The following is a 16,950-nucleotide window of genomic DNA, read 5'->3' on the forward strand; positions in this document are numbered from 1 at the left end:
GGCATGGGGTACTTTTTATCCCTGTTTGCACCAAACCCATCTGGTAGATTCGCTGCCCAAAAGCTATTTTATAGTTTCCTCAGACCACAGAACCAGGTACCTTTTGACTTTCCAGTCGTCTCTGACAACTGAATATGCTGGAGTTTGTTTCTGGATGAGCGAGGAGGATTTTTCCTTAATCCCTCCCAAACAACATGTGGTGATGTAGGGGTTGTTTGAATTTTTTTTAGGCTTTCTGACCCCAAGACTCAACTAATCTCTGCGATTCTCCATCTGTGATCCTTGGAGAGTCTTTGTGCACTCATTCCTCCTTGCCGTACATTAGGACGATATACACACACGTCCTCTTTCAGGAAGATTTGTAACATCTTTAGTTAAATGGAGCTTCTTAATTATTGCCCTGATGGTGGAAATGGGGATTTTCAATGCTTTAGCTATTTTCCTACAGCCGCTTTCTATTTTGTGAAGCTCAACAATGTTTTGCTGCACATCAGAACTATATTCTTTGGTTTCACTCAATGTGATAAATGATTAAGGGAATTAGGCTTTTATGCCTCCTTATACTCTTGTGAAACAAGACATCATAGCTGGACAGTTTCATGTTCCTTGTCACCCTGGTGTGCTAAAAAATGTAAATATTAATGTAAATATACTTCAGAGATATTTTAACATTTAAAATTCTAGGGGTACCAACAATTGTGGCCAATGTGCTTTAGAGAAAAGCATTTATTTCATAATATGATTTACCCTAGCCTGACAAGCCAGACCCACATCAAGATGTTTGGTCTGGAAACTCACCATAGACAGGGCTCAATCCGAGGAGCGGATAAACGGTTGTCTTTCAAACTTCCTTTTGCACGCGATAGGATACCGCTACACCAACCAGAGCAACGAAGGTGAAGCAGAGCTCGCTGACAGATTAAACATTCGCCGTATCCGGTCGGCAAAACTCAGAACACATCTTCCCTTTTTAAGAATGACTTCAGTGCCGTTCTTTGTTCTTTTCTCAGAGGAAAGCTTAACTCCAAGTCTTCCAGAATCGCAGTCAAAGCTGATTCGAAAGACCGCCGCCATTCGCCAGTTTCTGTGTTTACTAGAAGCACGCAAACGCAACTCGGCCGTCGTCATTATGGCCCCGCCCGCCGACTCTATACACGATGTGATTGGCCCATCCAGATTGTGAGGAATACAGCTCAGAAGGGTATTGAGAGTTCCTAGACGACACTTGCGGGCAGATTCAATTTGCTGCCGCTAGGGTGCGTCTAGATTTCTAGGCTAGATTTACCCCTCATTTTCAATTGTTTTACTTAAATGAAAGGTTAGATTTTTGTGATTTTTTTTAATAAAAGTTCAAAAGGATAAACAATGTAGATTATTTTTTTACAGCCATATTTGATCGTATTTACCAGGGGTACCAACAATTTTGACCACGACTGTAGCTGTTTTTGTTTTTATATTTACGGCTCAAGAACAGGATCTTCCCTTTCGTTTACATGAGCCAGGGATTATGGCTGCTCTTATGGCCGGCTATAAGTGAAGGCAGAACCTTCACCTCGAAACCGAGAGATACTCTTGCATTAGTCTGAACTTTGAAGGAAGGCAACGGTGCTATCATTTCTGCAGTCTACAAAATGCAGCACTGCATGCAGTCTAAATCTAACACCTATCAACTTTAAAGACGGCTTTCAGCACAATGGCTGCCATCTTTCTTCACGGCCCTTCCAATCTCTTCCTTGTCTTTATTCATCATCTTTATCCTCTACATATGTGACGCAATGCAGCGATGCACGGCTTGCTTTGCTGAGCAGACATTGGCCTTGTTTCCCATTGGAGAGAGACATTTTAATAGGATAGGTTATGGATTACAGGTAAGACGCCCAAGACCTCTAACTTTGGCCAAATCCAGTGTGTCTCACCCAAGCATGGGCATGGAGGTGGAAGGGCACCACTCTCACCACTGAGTGGGCATTGGGCTCATTTTTTAGCATCGCAACGGGGGGATCACCACAAAAACGTCTGGACTGACATTGGCTAACGGATTAAGCGACACCGACATACAGAATAGCGTCTGCGTTGCTTGGATGAATTTGAATTGATCTTATATTCTATCAAACGAAGAGTAACGGATTGCACTAAGTTATCTTTTTCTTTCTTTCACGTAACATTTGAACCTCCAGCAGTGATTCCTTTGAAGAGTTCACATTTTGACCACGTTTGAACACTTTTGCCATTTTTTTCACACTCTTCTATTCTTCTAAGTTTACATCATAATACTCTTTCACAATGGTTGTGGGTAAGATGAAGTTAACTTTTCAGAAAAGGGTCAAGCTGGCCCAGGGTTTGTGGCTGCTCTCATGGATGTCAACTCTGGGTGGAGCGGTTACCTTCACTTTAGGATGCTTCCTAAAGACTGAGCTTCGAAGGAGGGGAGAGGTATCCATATAACCCTCATACTTTTCATTTGCTTGATGTTTTTTTTGCTGATAATTTATGCTTTATGCAATGATTTGCTTTGAGCTTTAAAACTGCCATCAATGCAATCAGTGTTTAGCAAATAAATAACTTTTTGTGCAAAGGCATTTTTTTTTTTTTTGTAGATGGCTTTGATTTAGTTTATGAGAATTTATAGAATCTTTTATAATATATTTTTAGATAGAAGTTTATAATATGTACATTTATTAACATCAATCTAATGAATAAATAACTGTGTAAAGGGCTCAAACGATTCAGAAATATCTGGCATGGATTAACCTGAATATAAGTGAATATAAATATTACCTAAGCCGGTAATAATAGGCTTAAGGAACTGTCCTTTACAAATGCGCTCTTCAACTGTCTAGATGGGTCATAATCATCCTGCTGATAAAGAGTGACATCTGTCTTAAGAGGACCATAAATGATTGGCTAGTTATTCGCACCAATATTTTTATTGACATACACACTTATACATATATAGGCTACATATACATACAAACATACAGTGTGTTACTAAAATACATTTTTACATGTTTTTCATTATATATGACGTAAATAGCCACTCCAAAAATGAGAATGATAATATTATGTGATGTGTAATAGAAATAAAATTCTGATTTAAATGTAAAAAAACAAGGAAAAATCCTTTGATGAAGCTTAGGGAGTTACTAATTGGTTTACAACAGTCCCAATGGATTATCAAATTCACTTGACATTTACATCTCTCTGTAAACATAATGGAAAACTAAGCTAAAACTTAGTGCTTTTAATGAATCAACCAAAAGCTTTCCCTTATTCTCAAAATGTATTGAAAATAATTGGGTAATTTAGGGGTTATATCTACTCTAATAAAAAAATGCCCACTCTCTCAAGATTGTTTACCCAAAAATAAAAGTTCTGTCATGATTTACTCCCCCTTATGTCATTCCAATCCATTCCAATCCATTCCCAGACTTTCGTTCACCTTCAGAACACAAATTAAGATCCAAAAAATAATCTGGGAGCTTTCTGTCTCTCCATTGACAGCTATGCAACTACCACTTTGACTCTTTAAAAAGTTCACAAACAAATTGTAAAACTAATCCAAATGAACTGAGCAGTTTAGTCAATCCCTTTATATGATGAACAGATTGAATTTTATTCACATTTAAACATTGATAAGCAAACAAACCGAAGCTCAAACGAACCTGATTGACGTGCAAAAAATGAACCTCATTGGTTCTTGAATAACCTCAAACGTGATGCGTTACACGAGAATGAATCTCATTGGTTCTTGAGGAAGCTCAAACGTGATGCGTAACATGAGAATGAATCTCATTGGTTCTTGAGGAAGCTCAAATGTGATGCGTAACACGAGAATGGACCTCATTGGTTCTTGCTGAAGCTCAAACGTGATGCGTAACACGAGAATGAACCTCATTGGTTCTTGTGGAAGCTTAAACGTGATGCGTAACACGAGAATTAACATCATTGGTTCTTGCTGAAGCTCAAACGTGATGCGTAACACAAGAATGATTCTCATTGGTTCTTGAGGAAGCTTAAACGTGATGCGTAACACAAGAATGAACCTCATTGGTTCTTGAGGAAGCTCAAACGTGCTGCGTAACACAAGAATGAACCTCATTGGTTCTTGCTGAAGCTTAAACGTGATGCGTAACACAAGAATGAACCTCATTGGTTCTTGCTGAAGCTCAAACGTGATGCGTAACACAAGAATGAACCTCATTGGTTCTTGCTGAAGCTCAAACGTGCTGCGTAACACAAGAATGAACCTTGGTTCCTCTCAAGCTTGCTGCGTTTCAGTCAAAGTGTTAGTTGCATAGCTGTCAATGACAGAAAGCTCTCAGATTTCATCAAAAAGATTTTAATTTGTGTTCTAAAGATGAATGGGTTTGGAATGACATGAGGGCGAAAATTAATGACAGAATTCTTTCATTTTTGGGTGAACACTTTTAAGCAAACTCACTGTACAAGTAAATTCAAAATGGACTGACATCAACATCCTCTTGTCTTTTAGGTAATGGACAACACAGACATCCACTGTGTGCCCAACACCTTGATGATTGTGGGTCTGGCTTCAATGGGCATCAATTACTTTGCCAGTCGAATCTGCCAGGACGCCCTAGATGCTGGGCGTTTCCCACAATGGAAGACCTACCTGAAGCCCTATTTTGGATGTTCGATATTCTTCACCACCCTCATGCTGATTGCAGTCATCTTGAGTTACGCCATGAAGGGCAGCCTGGAGTCCTCTCTGAAAATCGGCCTGAAGAACGGCATCCGCTTCTACAAGGACACCGATACCCCTGGCCGCTGCTATCAGAAGCAGACCATTGATCGCCTTCAGATGGAGTTCCAGTGCTGTGGTAACAGTGACTACAGGGACTGGTTTGAGGTGCAGTGGATCAGCAACCGATACCTGGATTTCAGCTCTAAGGAAGTTAAGGAGTGAGTCAAAGAAAATGTCAATTAAAGGGATACAGTAGTTCAGCCAAAACTGAAAATTCTCTAATCATTTACACACCTTCATTTCGTTTTAAATCTGTATTACATTCTTTGTTGTACAGAACACAAAAGAACATTTTGGAAGAATGTTTTATTCCATGCAATGATTTTGGCTTCCAAAACAGCACTGCACCCCATTGATTTTTTGTTTGTTTTGTTTGGGCATTATCCAAGGATTTTCCTAAAGATTTGTATAGAGGTTTAGAACTACATTTGAGGTTAACAAAATATGACAGGATTTTCATTTTTGGGTAAACTATTCCTTTATTGGGTAAATGGCATTGGGCATTTTTTGGGTAAACTATCCCTGTGCTTGCTTTGCTTTGGACAACTATGTGAACTTGAGGAGAACTTTATACCGTACTTCCACCAAAATGGCTTTGAAATTATTTCTGAAAATTTGGTACCACTTTATTTTACAGTCCATTTTCCCATTCATGTTCATATAAGAGTACTTATGAATAACTGCATAATAACTAGGTACTAACCCTGAACATAGCCCTAAACCTAGCCTAAACCCATGTAGTTATACCTTATATTACCCAGTGCTTTCTAGGTTAGTGCACTGTAAGCACACATTAGTGCATGTACTGTAAAACAAATTACTATAGCATTGTTTGCAGATGCCACTTGGCTTGATATTTTGTTTCTAATGCAGCGACATTCGACATTTAAGAAATTTTTGGGAACTTTTGGTAACGTTGTGAGCAGCAGAAAATCTTGTATTACCTGTCGTAATAGTTCACAATAATTATTTTCTTCCCTTTTCTTCATCTTCAAACCTCCAGCCGCATTAAGAGCAACGTGGATGGCCGTTACTTGGTTGACGGCGTGCCCTTCAGTTGCTGCAACCCTAGTTCTCCCAGACCCTGCATCCAATACAAAATCACCAACAACACCGCCCACTACAACTACGAGCACGAGAGCGAAGAACTCAACCTCTTCATTCATGGTTGCAGGGAAGCGCTGGTCAACTATTACATGGGTCTGATGAACACGATTGGAGCTGTAGTTCTGTCTGTCTTTCTGATTCAGGTACATTGTCACAGGGTTGCATGTACGCAATGGACCTTAGTCAGGGTAGATACAATATTTAAGTTACAAATTAAAATAAAATTAATTTTGCACAGCTAGACCTTCAGTTTGATGGCAGAAGTTCTGGACAGGGAACAAACAGAGGCCGTCTGACTGACAAAAGCAACCAATCACAGTTTGTTTAGTTCAGCGTCATGTTTAGGGCGTGAAAATGTAACGTTGATGTCCCTATAACAGACCAGTGTACAACTCTTGGACGTATATGCCCTGAACTTCACATACCCTATATGTGGTATTTAAATATACCACATTATACCAAATATACCAGCGTATAGTTGATTCTGATAAGTGCTAAATGTCACAGTTATAAACACTGCAGGGGGTTTGGCTTCAAAGCGGCTTGGTTTCCAAGCGGAATATTAAAAATTGTGACGCAGCCTACATGTCTCCTGAAAATCCTGTATCAGACGTCCAGCCGTCAGTCTTTTGGTGTAACGTTTGAGGCTGAGAGTAAGGGATAGACATATCAATGATTTCAGTGGATTGCAGTGTTGTACACGGTAAAATGGGATTCAATTCATATAGGCCTAAAGCATGAGTTTCAAATCTTCAACCACCTTTCAAGACAATACAGTAACTCACATTAAACAGATCATCACTTCATTTTCATTGCAAAAATCAAATTGCTGTCTACCCTAACTACAATCAGTTGGTTTGTGGACAATAAGGTTTAGCCAATTATATGTTTAGTTTACCTGAATTCTTTATACCATGCATCGTTACCAAAAAAACTAGATTTGGCATCACTTTAGGTTACATTATGTAGTTACTTACTCAAATAAGTAATATTACTTACTATAGAGTTATAGTTAGGGTTTGGTTTAGTTAGGGTTAGTTACTTGTAATTATACACAATTTATAAGTGCAAGTAGTAACATGTAACTATGTCACCTTAAATTTGAATTCATGCACTCTAAAAAATGCTGTAATGTTGGGTCAAATATGGACTAACGCAACAATTGGGTTGTTTTAAACCCAGCGATTGGGTTGTTTTAATCCTGTGGTTGGGTTAAATATTTGCTTAAGACAACCCAATTGCTGGGTTAAAACAACCCAACTGCTAAGCTAGTCTATATTTGACCCAAAATTAAGTTGTTTTTTTACTCAGAATTTTTTTAGAGTGTACTGCGTGGGTTGCTACCTATTTTTAAGTTCATATTTTGCATAGACTTTAGCAATATTTACTTGTATTCTGGTTTTGGCCTGTGTGTTTACTTCTACTATACCTGTACTAACCAGCCAGTTTATACCCATTTGCCCAATTGTCAATCACATCTTGTCTACAGAGTTCAGTGTTGGCCAGTTTGCGCCTGTTGCAGACGTCTATGGAGGCCGTTGCTGGACAGGAGAATGTGGAGATCGATACCGAGGGCTACTTGCTTGAGAAAGGAGTGAAGGAGACCATCATGGAGTATGTGGATCCTGTGCTGAAGCTCCTGTTGCTGAACCAGGTAACCCCTCCTGAAGCCCAAGCCGAAGCAGGGGCATCTGGAACCGCCACCAGCTAAAGAGTCAGATTCATCTGACCACTGAAATCATTCCAGCTGGAGGCTGAGAGTGCTGACAAATAATCAAGTAATTAATTCATGTTTTGGTATTTTTTTTAAATAAATATATATATACTACATCCATTTATTGACCTAAACGCACATCTCAACGAGTTCATCAATACTCTAAAATGCTTCTAAAATAAATAAACAGTATCAAAATTTCACCCAATTTGAAGTTTTTTTGAATGATGAATGATTCCACTGTCAATTCTGCAGCACTCTACCCCTCACTTATGTTTTATTACCTTGGGGTGAGTAAACGTCTGTTCATTCCTGTCAGGAGAGACCTGGTGCAACTGGGAAATGACTAGCAATGTGCTTAAATTTCCTCCACGAATGGTTGAATATTTAAGAGTGACCGGGCAGTTGTCTTAAATGAAAGCTCTATTACATTCTTTTCCCATTTACAAAATCATACATTCGGTAATATCCCTAATTTTGTAATACTACTGCTACCGCATGGAAGTTGGTAAAGGATTGTAACTTGGAATAACAGAAACATGCTAAACAACACCCTCGTGAAAAAGAAGCCAGCTTAATTGTATTGAATGTGCACTTGTACTTCACATCTTAAAAGGACATTTTTACAAAACTGTATTGCAGGTAATATAATATCAATTAAATAAAAGGCCACTTAAAAAGTTACATTTGTTATTTGTAAAGCTATTTTGATTTGTTGACTAACATACTAGACTTCATCATTACAAATGTGTATGAAATGACATTAAAGCATCTTTTTGTTTACCATTCGACAGCACTAAAAAACAGAATTATGAAATTATATAAATATAAAAGTCTTACTTAAGTGAGTGAAAAGCACTTAAGCTTAAATAATTACATTTAATATAAATTTAAACTAAAATACTTTTTGATTTAATTGTAAATAACATGAAATGACATATATGAAAACATTCAATTTAACTTGCACTTAAAGGTGCAGTGTGTAATATTTATGAGGATCTATTGACAGAAATGCAATCTAATATCCATAACTATGTTTTTAGTATAAAGACCTTACATAATGAACCGTTATGTTTTTATTACCTTAGAATGAGATATTTCTATCTACCCTACATTGCGGGTCCCTTTACAATGAAGTCACCATTTTGCGGCACCGTTTCTACTGTAGCCCTAAACGGACAAACTACTCTACAGAGCGCAAGTCACTCTCTGCTGTCTCAGACGACATCTTTGTCCTGTGTCAGCCACCGTAGCTTTTCTATGTGCTTCGAATGGGAGGGGTGAGCAGTGGCCGGTTGCAATTCACAACCTAAAGGCTAGATGTCGCTAAAATGTACACTTTTAAGCAAATTCTTATGTTATTTATTTGATGAGTACTCCTTTTAAAAACACGCTACAAGTACTTCTTTTTCACAAGGGTAAGCTCCTTCTAATAATCTTACACTGTGTACTTCCCATGACGATAAAATGTTCCAAAACAAATCTTGTTCTAACCAGCCACAACCTTGATAAACGATACTCATTGATACTTGGTTTCTATCTTTATGGCTTCACACTGGGTAGCCCCGCCCACGGCTAAATCTCACTGCTCAGGCAGCTCTGTAGAGCCAGTGGGTGTAGCTTGATGTCCAGCTGGATGTAATGGGTGGAGCTAGACAGTCTAACCACACCCCAACCGCACACAATACCCTATTGCTATAAATAACTCCACCCATTAGATCCAAAGAGGTGGACTAGGTCAAGCCCCGCCCATCAAGACACCACATGGCACTGCAGTGAGCACCACTTGGAAATCTCCACACTGCTGATTAAGGGAACGTTTACACAACACCGTTTTCAACTACAAATGGAAAACGTTTTGTGCGGTTTGGACGTTTATTTACACGTCAACAGTGTTATGGGGGCCTGAAAACGCAAACTTTTGAAAACAGTGCAAAATTTTGACAATTATACCGTTATTGTCTCCGTGTAAACTACAAAAATGCTAATTTGTAAAAACATGGACATCATGTGTATGCGTATTACGTGTTCAGTCTATAGACTCTTAGTGTTTCTTTACAAAGTGACATCGCCATCTACTGGCCTGGCAGCGGAATACAGTGTTTTTAATCGTTTTCGTGGAGCCGTGTGAACGGGGATCGTTTTGACAATTTAGTCGTCTGTACGCGAAAGAAAAAACTTTTAAATTTTTAGTACATCGTTGTTGTGTAAACGTACCCTAATAAATCAGTTCTGATGGTTGTTGTATTTTCACATGCAATGTGGATAAGCAAATTATTTGATGCTGAAAATTGTTATTTAAAAATATACATGTATATACTCACAATTACAATACATATTATAATAATAAATAAATTATTATTGAAACTCTAAAGACACAATTTCATGTGTGTTTCTCATTCAGTGTTAAATGCATGTTGTACACATAAATACTTCATTAAATAATTTTTGGTTTTGCATTCAGCATGGAATTAAATGTATTGTAAGAGTAAAAAGATGGTGTAGATGATGCTCAATGCTCTGCTATGAAACACTGTATACTGCACTCGCAGAACAGAAAACTGTCAGGACTAATAAAATCTGACATTTTGAACTGCTTTGTTGTGTAGTGATATTTTTTGGAAATATGCCCTCATTCTTCTGTCTTTTTATTGATTCTTTCTTTCAGTACAGGTGCATTTAATCACACGATAAGCAAGCAGAAAGAGCTGCACGATCACATGAGCCAGATTTGCACCCACTTTCTCATGTTAAGTAGGTGGATGTCAGAGGCAGGTAAAGGATAATGAAAGATGATGGTTGATGGAACATATGCAGTGAAAGCCCAGTGTGTCTGCGTCCTTTATCCTTTAACCTGCCCTAATCTGTTAATACACAAACTGCTGCACCAGCACTCACTGCATCCAATTATAACTAACAGCAGGAGGGAAGATGAATATACAAATCCATGTCACTTCATGTAGCCTACTTCACTTGCAGTATACGAGTTTGGAATAATTAGGATGTTATATTGTTTTTGAAAGAAGTCTCTTATGCTCACCATGAGCGCTTTTATTTTAAAAACAGTAATATTGTGACAGTTTGATATATTTTAAAATGTACTTTATTCCTGTGAGTGATATACGGTGAATGCAGGTGGGCCTTTTAAAGTCCTCCTGAAATCAGAACGGAAGTTTTTTTGGCTTTTAGCATGAATATGTTATTTATCTATGTTATTAATCCATAGTTATGAATATGTTGTCTTACTGTTATTTATAAGTTCTGTGCTCCAAAACAATGACAAAATTCGCAATTGGAAGATAAAAGCATTCAAAATGTAAATGGAAGCCTGTCCAATCAAATGCTCTCTAGAATCTGAAGTGTCCCGCACCTTAAATAAAAGCTGCGGCTCGAATCTGTCATTTTTTTCACACATTTACTGTTTTCTATATGGTGAATGGCACAGTGCCCTAAATAGGGTATAGGGAACGATTCAGACATGCAGTGTAAATCCATTGTGGTGAATAAAGTCTGGTTTATGTTAGTTTAACGCAAACTCCCACATCGGATCATGTGATCGAAACGGTGCAGACCGCAAAATGTATCAGAACTATTTTAATTCTGCACAAAATGCTGTATTTAAAAATGATATGGAGGAGATAAGGAGGAAAAACTGTTAGAGATTAGGAGGAAACTGTGGCTTTACTGAGCTGAACGGCTCTAGTAAAGCTGGGATATAAACGAAACGCTTTTGGCGGTTTTAAAAAGGGGAGAGCTGTCCGATATGTCCCGCCCTGTGTTTCAAAGGAAATTACATCAGCGCATTAAATAATGCTACACGCTTCAAGGCACTTCAGCTGACCTTTAAGTTTGATTGTACTGTGCGTGGGTTTACACTTTTTACAACATGACAATGATCTTTAATTACTATTTCTTTAAATGATACAACAGTTTAGGTTGATGCAATATGACACTGCTGGGTGTGGCCACATCTGAAAAACAAAGGAGAACGCCAAGCGTGCCACACCAGTACTGAAAAGTGAAGTCAAAGCGCCTCGATCGCCGACAGGTATCTGGATGCAGTATAGCTCATAAAACCTCCATAATGGAACATAGACAAAAAAAATTACACTTCAAATATATATTTTTTCAAAGATGGTTTATGTCATTTTAGGCAATTTTTATCACACTGATGTAAGTTCAAGTGTTCGTTCTTTAAATAACCTTGGTTTTAGTTACTTATTTGACGCTATAAAAACGAGAGATTGGCAGGTGAAGTTGTCACTAAGGCACCAACGGACATTTTCGGGAACTTCATAAGAAGATTGGAGCTTTAACTTCAATATCTTCATTTCCATAACTGTTTTTATTTCACAAAAAGTTGTTGATTAAGCGAGAGCAGTCTATGAGCGGGATCTTGATATCATGGCTCCACTTCACGCTCACTACTGCGCTGACTCCAGACTCAAGATGTCAGCGCTATATTTGGACACTGGAGGCTTCACGTACTACAATGGAAGAGAGAGAAGGTGCGTCATCCATCTTTTTTTTCTTCTTCTTTTTTAAAGTTCCCATAGACTCATGATAGTCTATGGTTATTGTTAATTTCATTGCCTAACTGATTGCTCATGCTCACTAAATGTGAACAAATATTATTTTGACAGTTCCTGTTTTATTTGTTACTACAGTTAACAGGGAATAAAATGCAAAGAATAAAATGTTTAAAAATGTGTTAGGTTTTCTGTAGGTGTTTAATTACTTCTGGCCTACTGAATGTGTTAGATAAAGTGGGCCAGTGGGATTCAGGTGAAGTGGGTGATCTTTAACCTTCAGTAATTACACTGAAATTGATTAAATAAACTGACATTCACTGGTTAGATTAGTTGATGTGTATAATCTACTTTTTTAGTTTTTTGTTTAAATGAGTTTGCCATTAGGAAAGGAAAGAAATAGCAGACAATAAGATGAGGCATTAAAGCATACATCTGTGGAGTGAGGAAATGAAAGGATGTAGATGCAGAATATAAAGCTTTAGTTTTTTTTGTTAATCTTTTTTTTTTTTTTTACAATGTTACAATTTTCAATGTTCCTCTTATTAGATTGTTTGTTGCATGTTATAGTCCAATTTTCAATAGTCTGTTATAGAGTTAATTTTCATTCATATTCTGATATTTAGATTTCATCAAATTTGTCAACATAAAATGTTCTATTAGTTTTTTTCCAACATGAATTAAGTGAATTGGTAAATTCTACTCATGCTTTTAGGTTTGTTGAGTATGTTTGTTTGACATTATGTGTTAATCGATCATGTGTTTTTTAAATGAAGATAGGCTACAGGATGATTTTTGATAAAGCAGGGATGGCCCACTTTTAATAATAATAATATTAATAATGATAATAATAGAGGCTAATAATTAAATAATAATAATGTCATTATATATATATATATATATATATATATATATATATATATATATATATATTAGAATACAAATAAAGACTTTTGTATTTTTTTCTTCTTTTTCAAATAGCTAATATCTGCATCTACACTGTACTGTGGAGCTTCTGTCACTTCAGCAAAATCCTATAGGCCTGTGTAAACCTGCCAGTAAAGCTGATTCTGATATGCAGGGTTGCCAACTCTCACGCATCTGGCGTGATTCTCACGCTTTCAGGCTCTGTCTCACGCTCTCACTCCGCCCAACTCAATCTCACGCCAAATTGCCAAACCTGCTTTTGATATTAAACAAAGCTATAAGCTTTAATTTTTTTTAATGTGTTTTAATGAAATTCAAACAACAAATAGCGTTTTGGCGCTAATGTGGCATAATGTTAAAGCCAGAGGCGTTGAAAAGCGGAGTTGCATGCTCTCGTCTCCCTGCGGTGCGCGCTGGTCACGTGGCCCATGAGCGCTCAATACTTCTAGCGCTCTGCCAATGCATTAAAATGGCTTAAGCGAATACACAACAGTTTCACCATATAGATGTTTGCTGCAAGTTTTGGTAAACAGTACAGCATAGTGTTAGTGTTTATTGATTATTAAGTCAGCCATATTTACAGGATCGTTTTATTATGGAGAGTGATAGAGATTCAACATTGTTAACATTAATGTTATTCTTGTATTTAGCCCTCAGGTATTCCTTACTAATAGGTCACACTCATACTCATTAAATTATATTTATTGAATATTTTGAGGAGATCTTTTGGTACTAAATACTATTTGTGCAACAATTATTTTCAATAAATGACCACTTAAAATATTTTTCTTCTAATATTTGTATTTCTTCTAAAATTTATATTACAATTAGTGTAGTAATTAATATTAAAATAGAGAATTCCAATTCAAAGAGGCAAATTAGAGTCATTTTGTGGCTAAAAAATATTAATGTGTATTTGTAATGCCATTAGGTGCCTTATGGCTCTTTAATAAATATACATGTATCTAATCTAGTTGCTCAAAAATATATTGCAGTCTTTGCATTCTAATAAATATTCAGATATGATGATCAAACACTAGATTTCTTTAAATGTGAAATTTCAAAACTTAAATAACTTGCATCCTAATCTTTTTAATGAATAATGATACTTATATAAGCACTCACAAGTGAATATTAAGGAATGGCACATATAATTTGACCCAAGAAATCTTTGAACTAGTGCCAAAACAAACATATTATTATATACAGTATATATACTAGATATAAACTGATACTGAATCAAGATCCCCCCCCCCCCCCGCCCCCCGGGCCCCCAAAAAATCTCACTCCAACCTGAACTTAAAAGTTGGCAACCCTGGATATGTAGCCTATAAGGTTTTTTAAAATATAGTTTTGAAGCAAGTATTCGTTGTCAAGCTTGTTACTTACCCCATATATCGTGCCATTGTGCCTTGTGTTATATGCATACAACTATTTTTATTTATTTATTTATTGATAACTTCTTTAATCTGTCAGCAATAACAAGTTAAATCTAAACCTAATGTCATCTAAATGATAACAGCTCGACCTTCCACATGACATATCTAGAATTAAACAAGGAATTACAACTTGAGATCCAAAAAGGGTGTGCAAGATAAGTGTCGTTAGTGGGAGAGGTTGTCCTTTAGCACGGGAGTTGGCAAGTTGGATTGCACCAGCTTTTCTCTTTCGCCACCTACACAGAGAACCAACCCGCCCAACCGCTCTGAAAACGATTCCAATAGCGGCACTTACCATCGGAAAGTTAGAATCATTTGAAAGAATCGGTTCGTTCGAATGGTTCATTTTAACGAACCAGTTTAGTAAGTGATTCGAGTCATAACTCAGAAGTGTTCGCTTTGCGTGGTTAAATTCATGTTTTGTAACGAAATTGATATGGTAAAATGCAGCAGATCTCGTTTAATGTTTCCACCCTCTCCTCACACATGTTTAAACAAAACGAACACAGCCGAGTTCACAATTCGAGGTGAATCGGTTCGTGCAAATCAATAAAACGAACCGATTCATAACAACAATTGGTTCTCGAATCAGACAGCAGCACTACTTCGGCTTCCGTAGCTGAAATTATCCTTACTACACTTTCTTCCAGGAATTTATCGTTCAGTTAATTTGCTTTCCAACTCAAACGCGTATTTTAACGCGAGTCAGGTATAACCACACCCGAGAGGAAGATGCAAAGGACTTAAAATACGCCCGTTCAGGATTAGTCAATTACATTTTTAACATGATCTGTCATGGTTGATAGTTAGCACGGTCGCTACCAGGGTATAACTCGTTAGCGGAGCAAAATATGGCTTTATTTGTTCGTGTTTAAGCTATAACAGCGATAACGAGAGCCGCTGAAATGTAATCACTCGCACTGCGATCTTCACTGCGGTTGCTCACGACCTCACGACAGTTGTGTCGAAGTTGGAAATACGGAAATAACAGCCATTTATGGCCCACATAATAATCAATTAACTGCAGTTCAAGTGTTGAAAATACCGCGTATCCTCGCTTTTGTTTTGAACGATATTATTAGTAACGTTATATGGCTGTGCGCGCGCTCCTATCAAACGTGGAGATTAATATTTAGGTCGTGCATGAAGATTAGTGTTCACAGCAGGATGTCAAAGGGATTTGTGAGCTGAGATAATAATAACAAAAACAAAAACATGTCATTCACCCTTTCATAGATTGCAAAGTTTCGCTTTATAACAGAAATCCGTCGACTTTTGCTGTAAATACGTTAATATAGATGTGTGTGCATTGGAAGAGCGGGCTGTCAAAGTCACTTTACTGATCAAATACTCTTGAAGTCAGAGCCATCATGTCAGGGGACAGTAGTGGTAGTGGCGAGGACTCCGACCGGGAAACCAGCCGCAAAGTTTGCACTGTTAAACTCGAGATCACCAATGGTAGGTGTCTGCATCCTCACTCACGAGACTTTACATATTTAACCTGGTGTGTTTTGATTTCTAGCATGGGGATGCTCTCACCACGGTACTTTGATGTGTACCATGGTATTTAAAAAGATAGTTCAACCAAAAATGAAAATTCTGTTATTAATCACTAACCCTCATGTTCTTCTGAACTCAGAGCTTTCTATCCCGCCATTGACAGATACGCAACTACCAATTTGATGCTTCAAAAAGTTCATACAGAGATCGTAAAACGAATCCATATGAATTGAGCGGTTTAGTCCATATTTTCTGAAGAGACTTGATCGCTTTATATGATGAACAGATTGAAATTAGTCTTTTATTCACATATAAACATTCATCAACTCGCACATCAGTTGTGGTAAACAGAAGCTCATTCATTTTCGCTTGACGTAGGAGAACCAGTGAGGTTCATTCTTGTGTTGCTCGTTACCTTTGAGCTTCCGCAAGAACCAATGAGGTTCATTCTTGTGTTTCTCGTCACATTTGAGCTTCCGCAAGAACCAATGAGGTTCTTTCTTGTGTTGCTTGTCACATTTGAGCTTCCGCAAGAACCAATGAGGTTCTTTCTTGTGTTGCTTGTCACATTTGAGCTTCCGCAAGAACCAATGAGGTTCTTTCTCGTGTTACGCATCACGGCTGCATTCAGCCCCGACAAGTTACAAAACGTTTTTTAAGTAGAGCTTTGAACACCTGTTCTGATTATGCAAGAGTGGCAACAATGGCAGTTGAGAAGTCAATTCTTTGTGTTCTTTTTTAATAATTTTCAGAGCCTGATGAAATCGGTATTACGTTTTAAATACTGCAAAATACGCTCAATGTTACAGTCACTGCCCTTGCCGTACAGAATAAAAGAGAACATCCCAATCGAGTGAATGGATTTGTGGAAACTGTGGTCCTCATTATTGTGGTGTGGTGCAACATTTGACTCGCATTTTAAGGATTTTTTTTTTATTGTGAGTATTAGGCTTATTATTATTGCTGATC

General features: G+C 37.5%; 2 protein-coding genes across 2 annotated transcripts in view; both read left to right on the top strand.

Annotated features, from left to right (window-relative positions):
- The first annotated feature begins 1,931 nt into the window (after positions 1 to 1,931).
- Positions 1,932 to 9,845, top strand: rom1a (retinal outer segment membrane protein 1a). Its single transcript, XM_067439919.1, has 4 exons — positions 1,932 to 2,433; positions 4,493 to 4,923; positions 5,769 to 6,015; positions 7,362 to 9,845. The coding sequence occupies exons 1-4, from the start codon at positions 2,284 to 2,286 to the stop codon at positions 7,581 to 7,583; spliced, it is 1,050 nt and encodes a 349-aa protein (XP_067296020.1). The 5' UTR covers positions 1,932 to 2,283; the 3' UTR covers positions 7,584 to 9,845.
- A 5,231-nt stretch (positions 9,846 to 15,076) lies between these two features.
- rps6ka4 (ribosomal protein S6 kinase, polypeptide 4) overlaps positions 15,077 to 16,950 on the top strand; it is a 46,395-nt gene continuing 44,521 nt past the window's right edge. The window contains exon 1 of the mRNA XM_067437714.1: positions 15,077 to 15,939. Within this exon, the coding sequence (XP_067293815.1) occupies positions 15,852 to 15,939 (88 nt within the window). The 5' untranslated portion in view covers positions 15,077 to 15,851. The remainder of the gene's footprint in view (positions 15,940 to 16,950) is intronic.

The sequence above is a fragment of the Pseudorasbora parva genome, chromosome 3, assembly GCF_024679245.1.
Source record: "Pseudorasbora parva isolate DD20220531a chromosome 3, ASM2467924v1, whole genome shotgun sequence".
Taxonomy (NCBI): domain Eukaryota; kingdom Metazoa; phylum Chordata; class Actinopteri; order Cypriniformes; family Gobionidae; genus Pseudorasbora; species Pseudorasbora parva.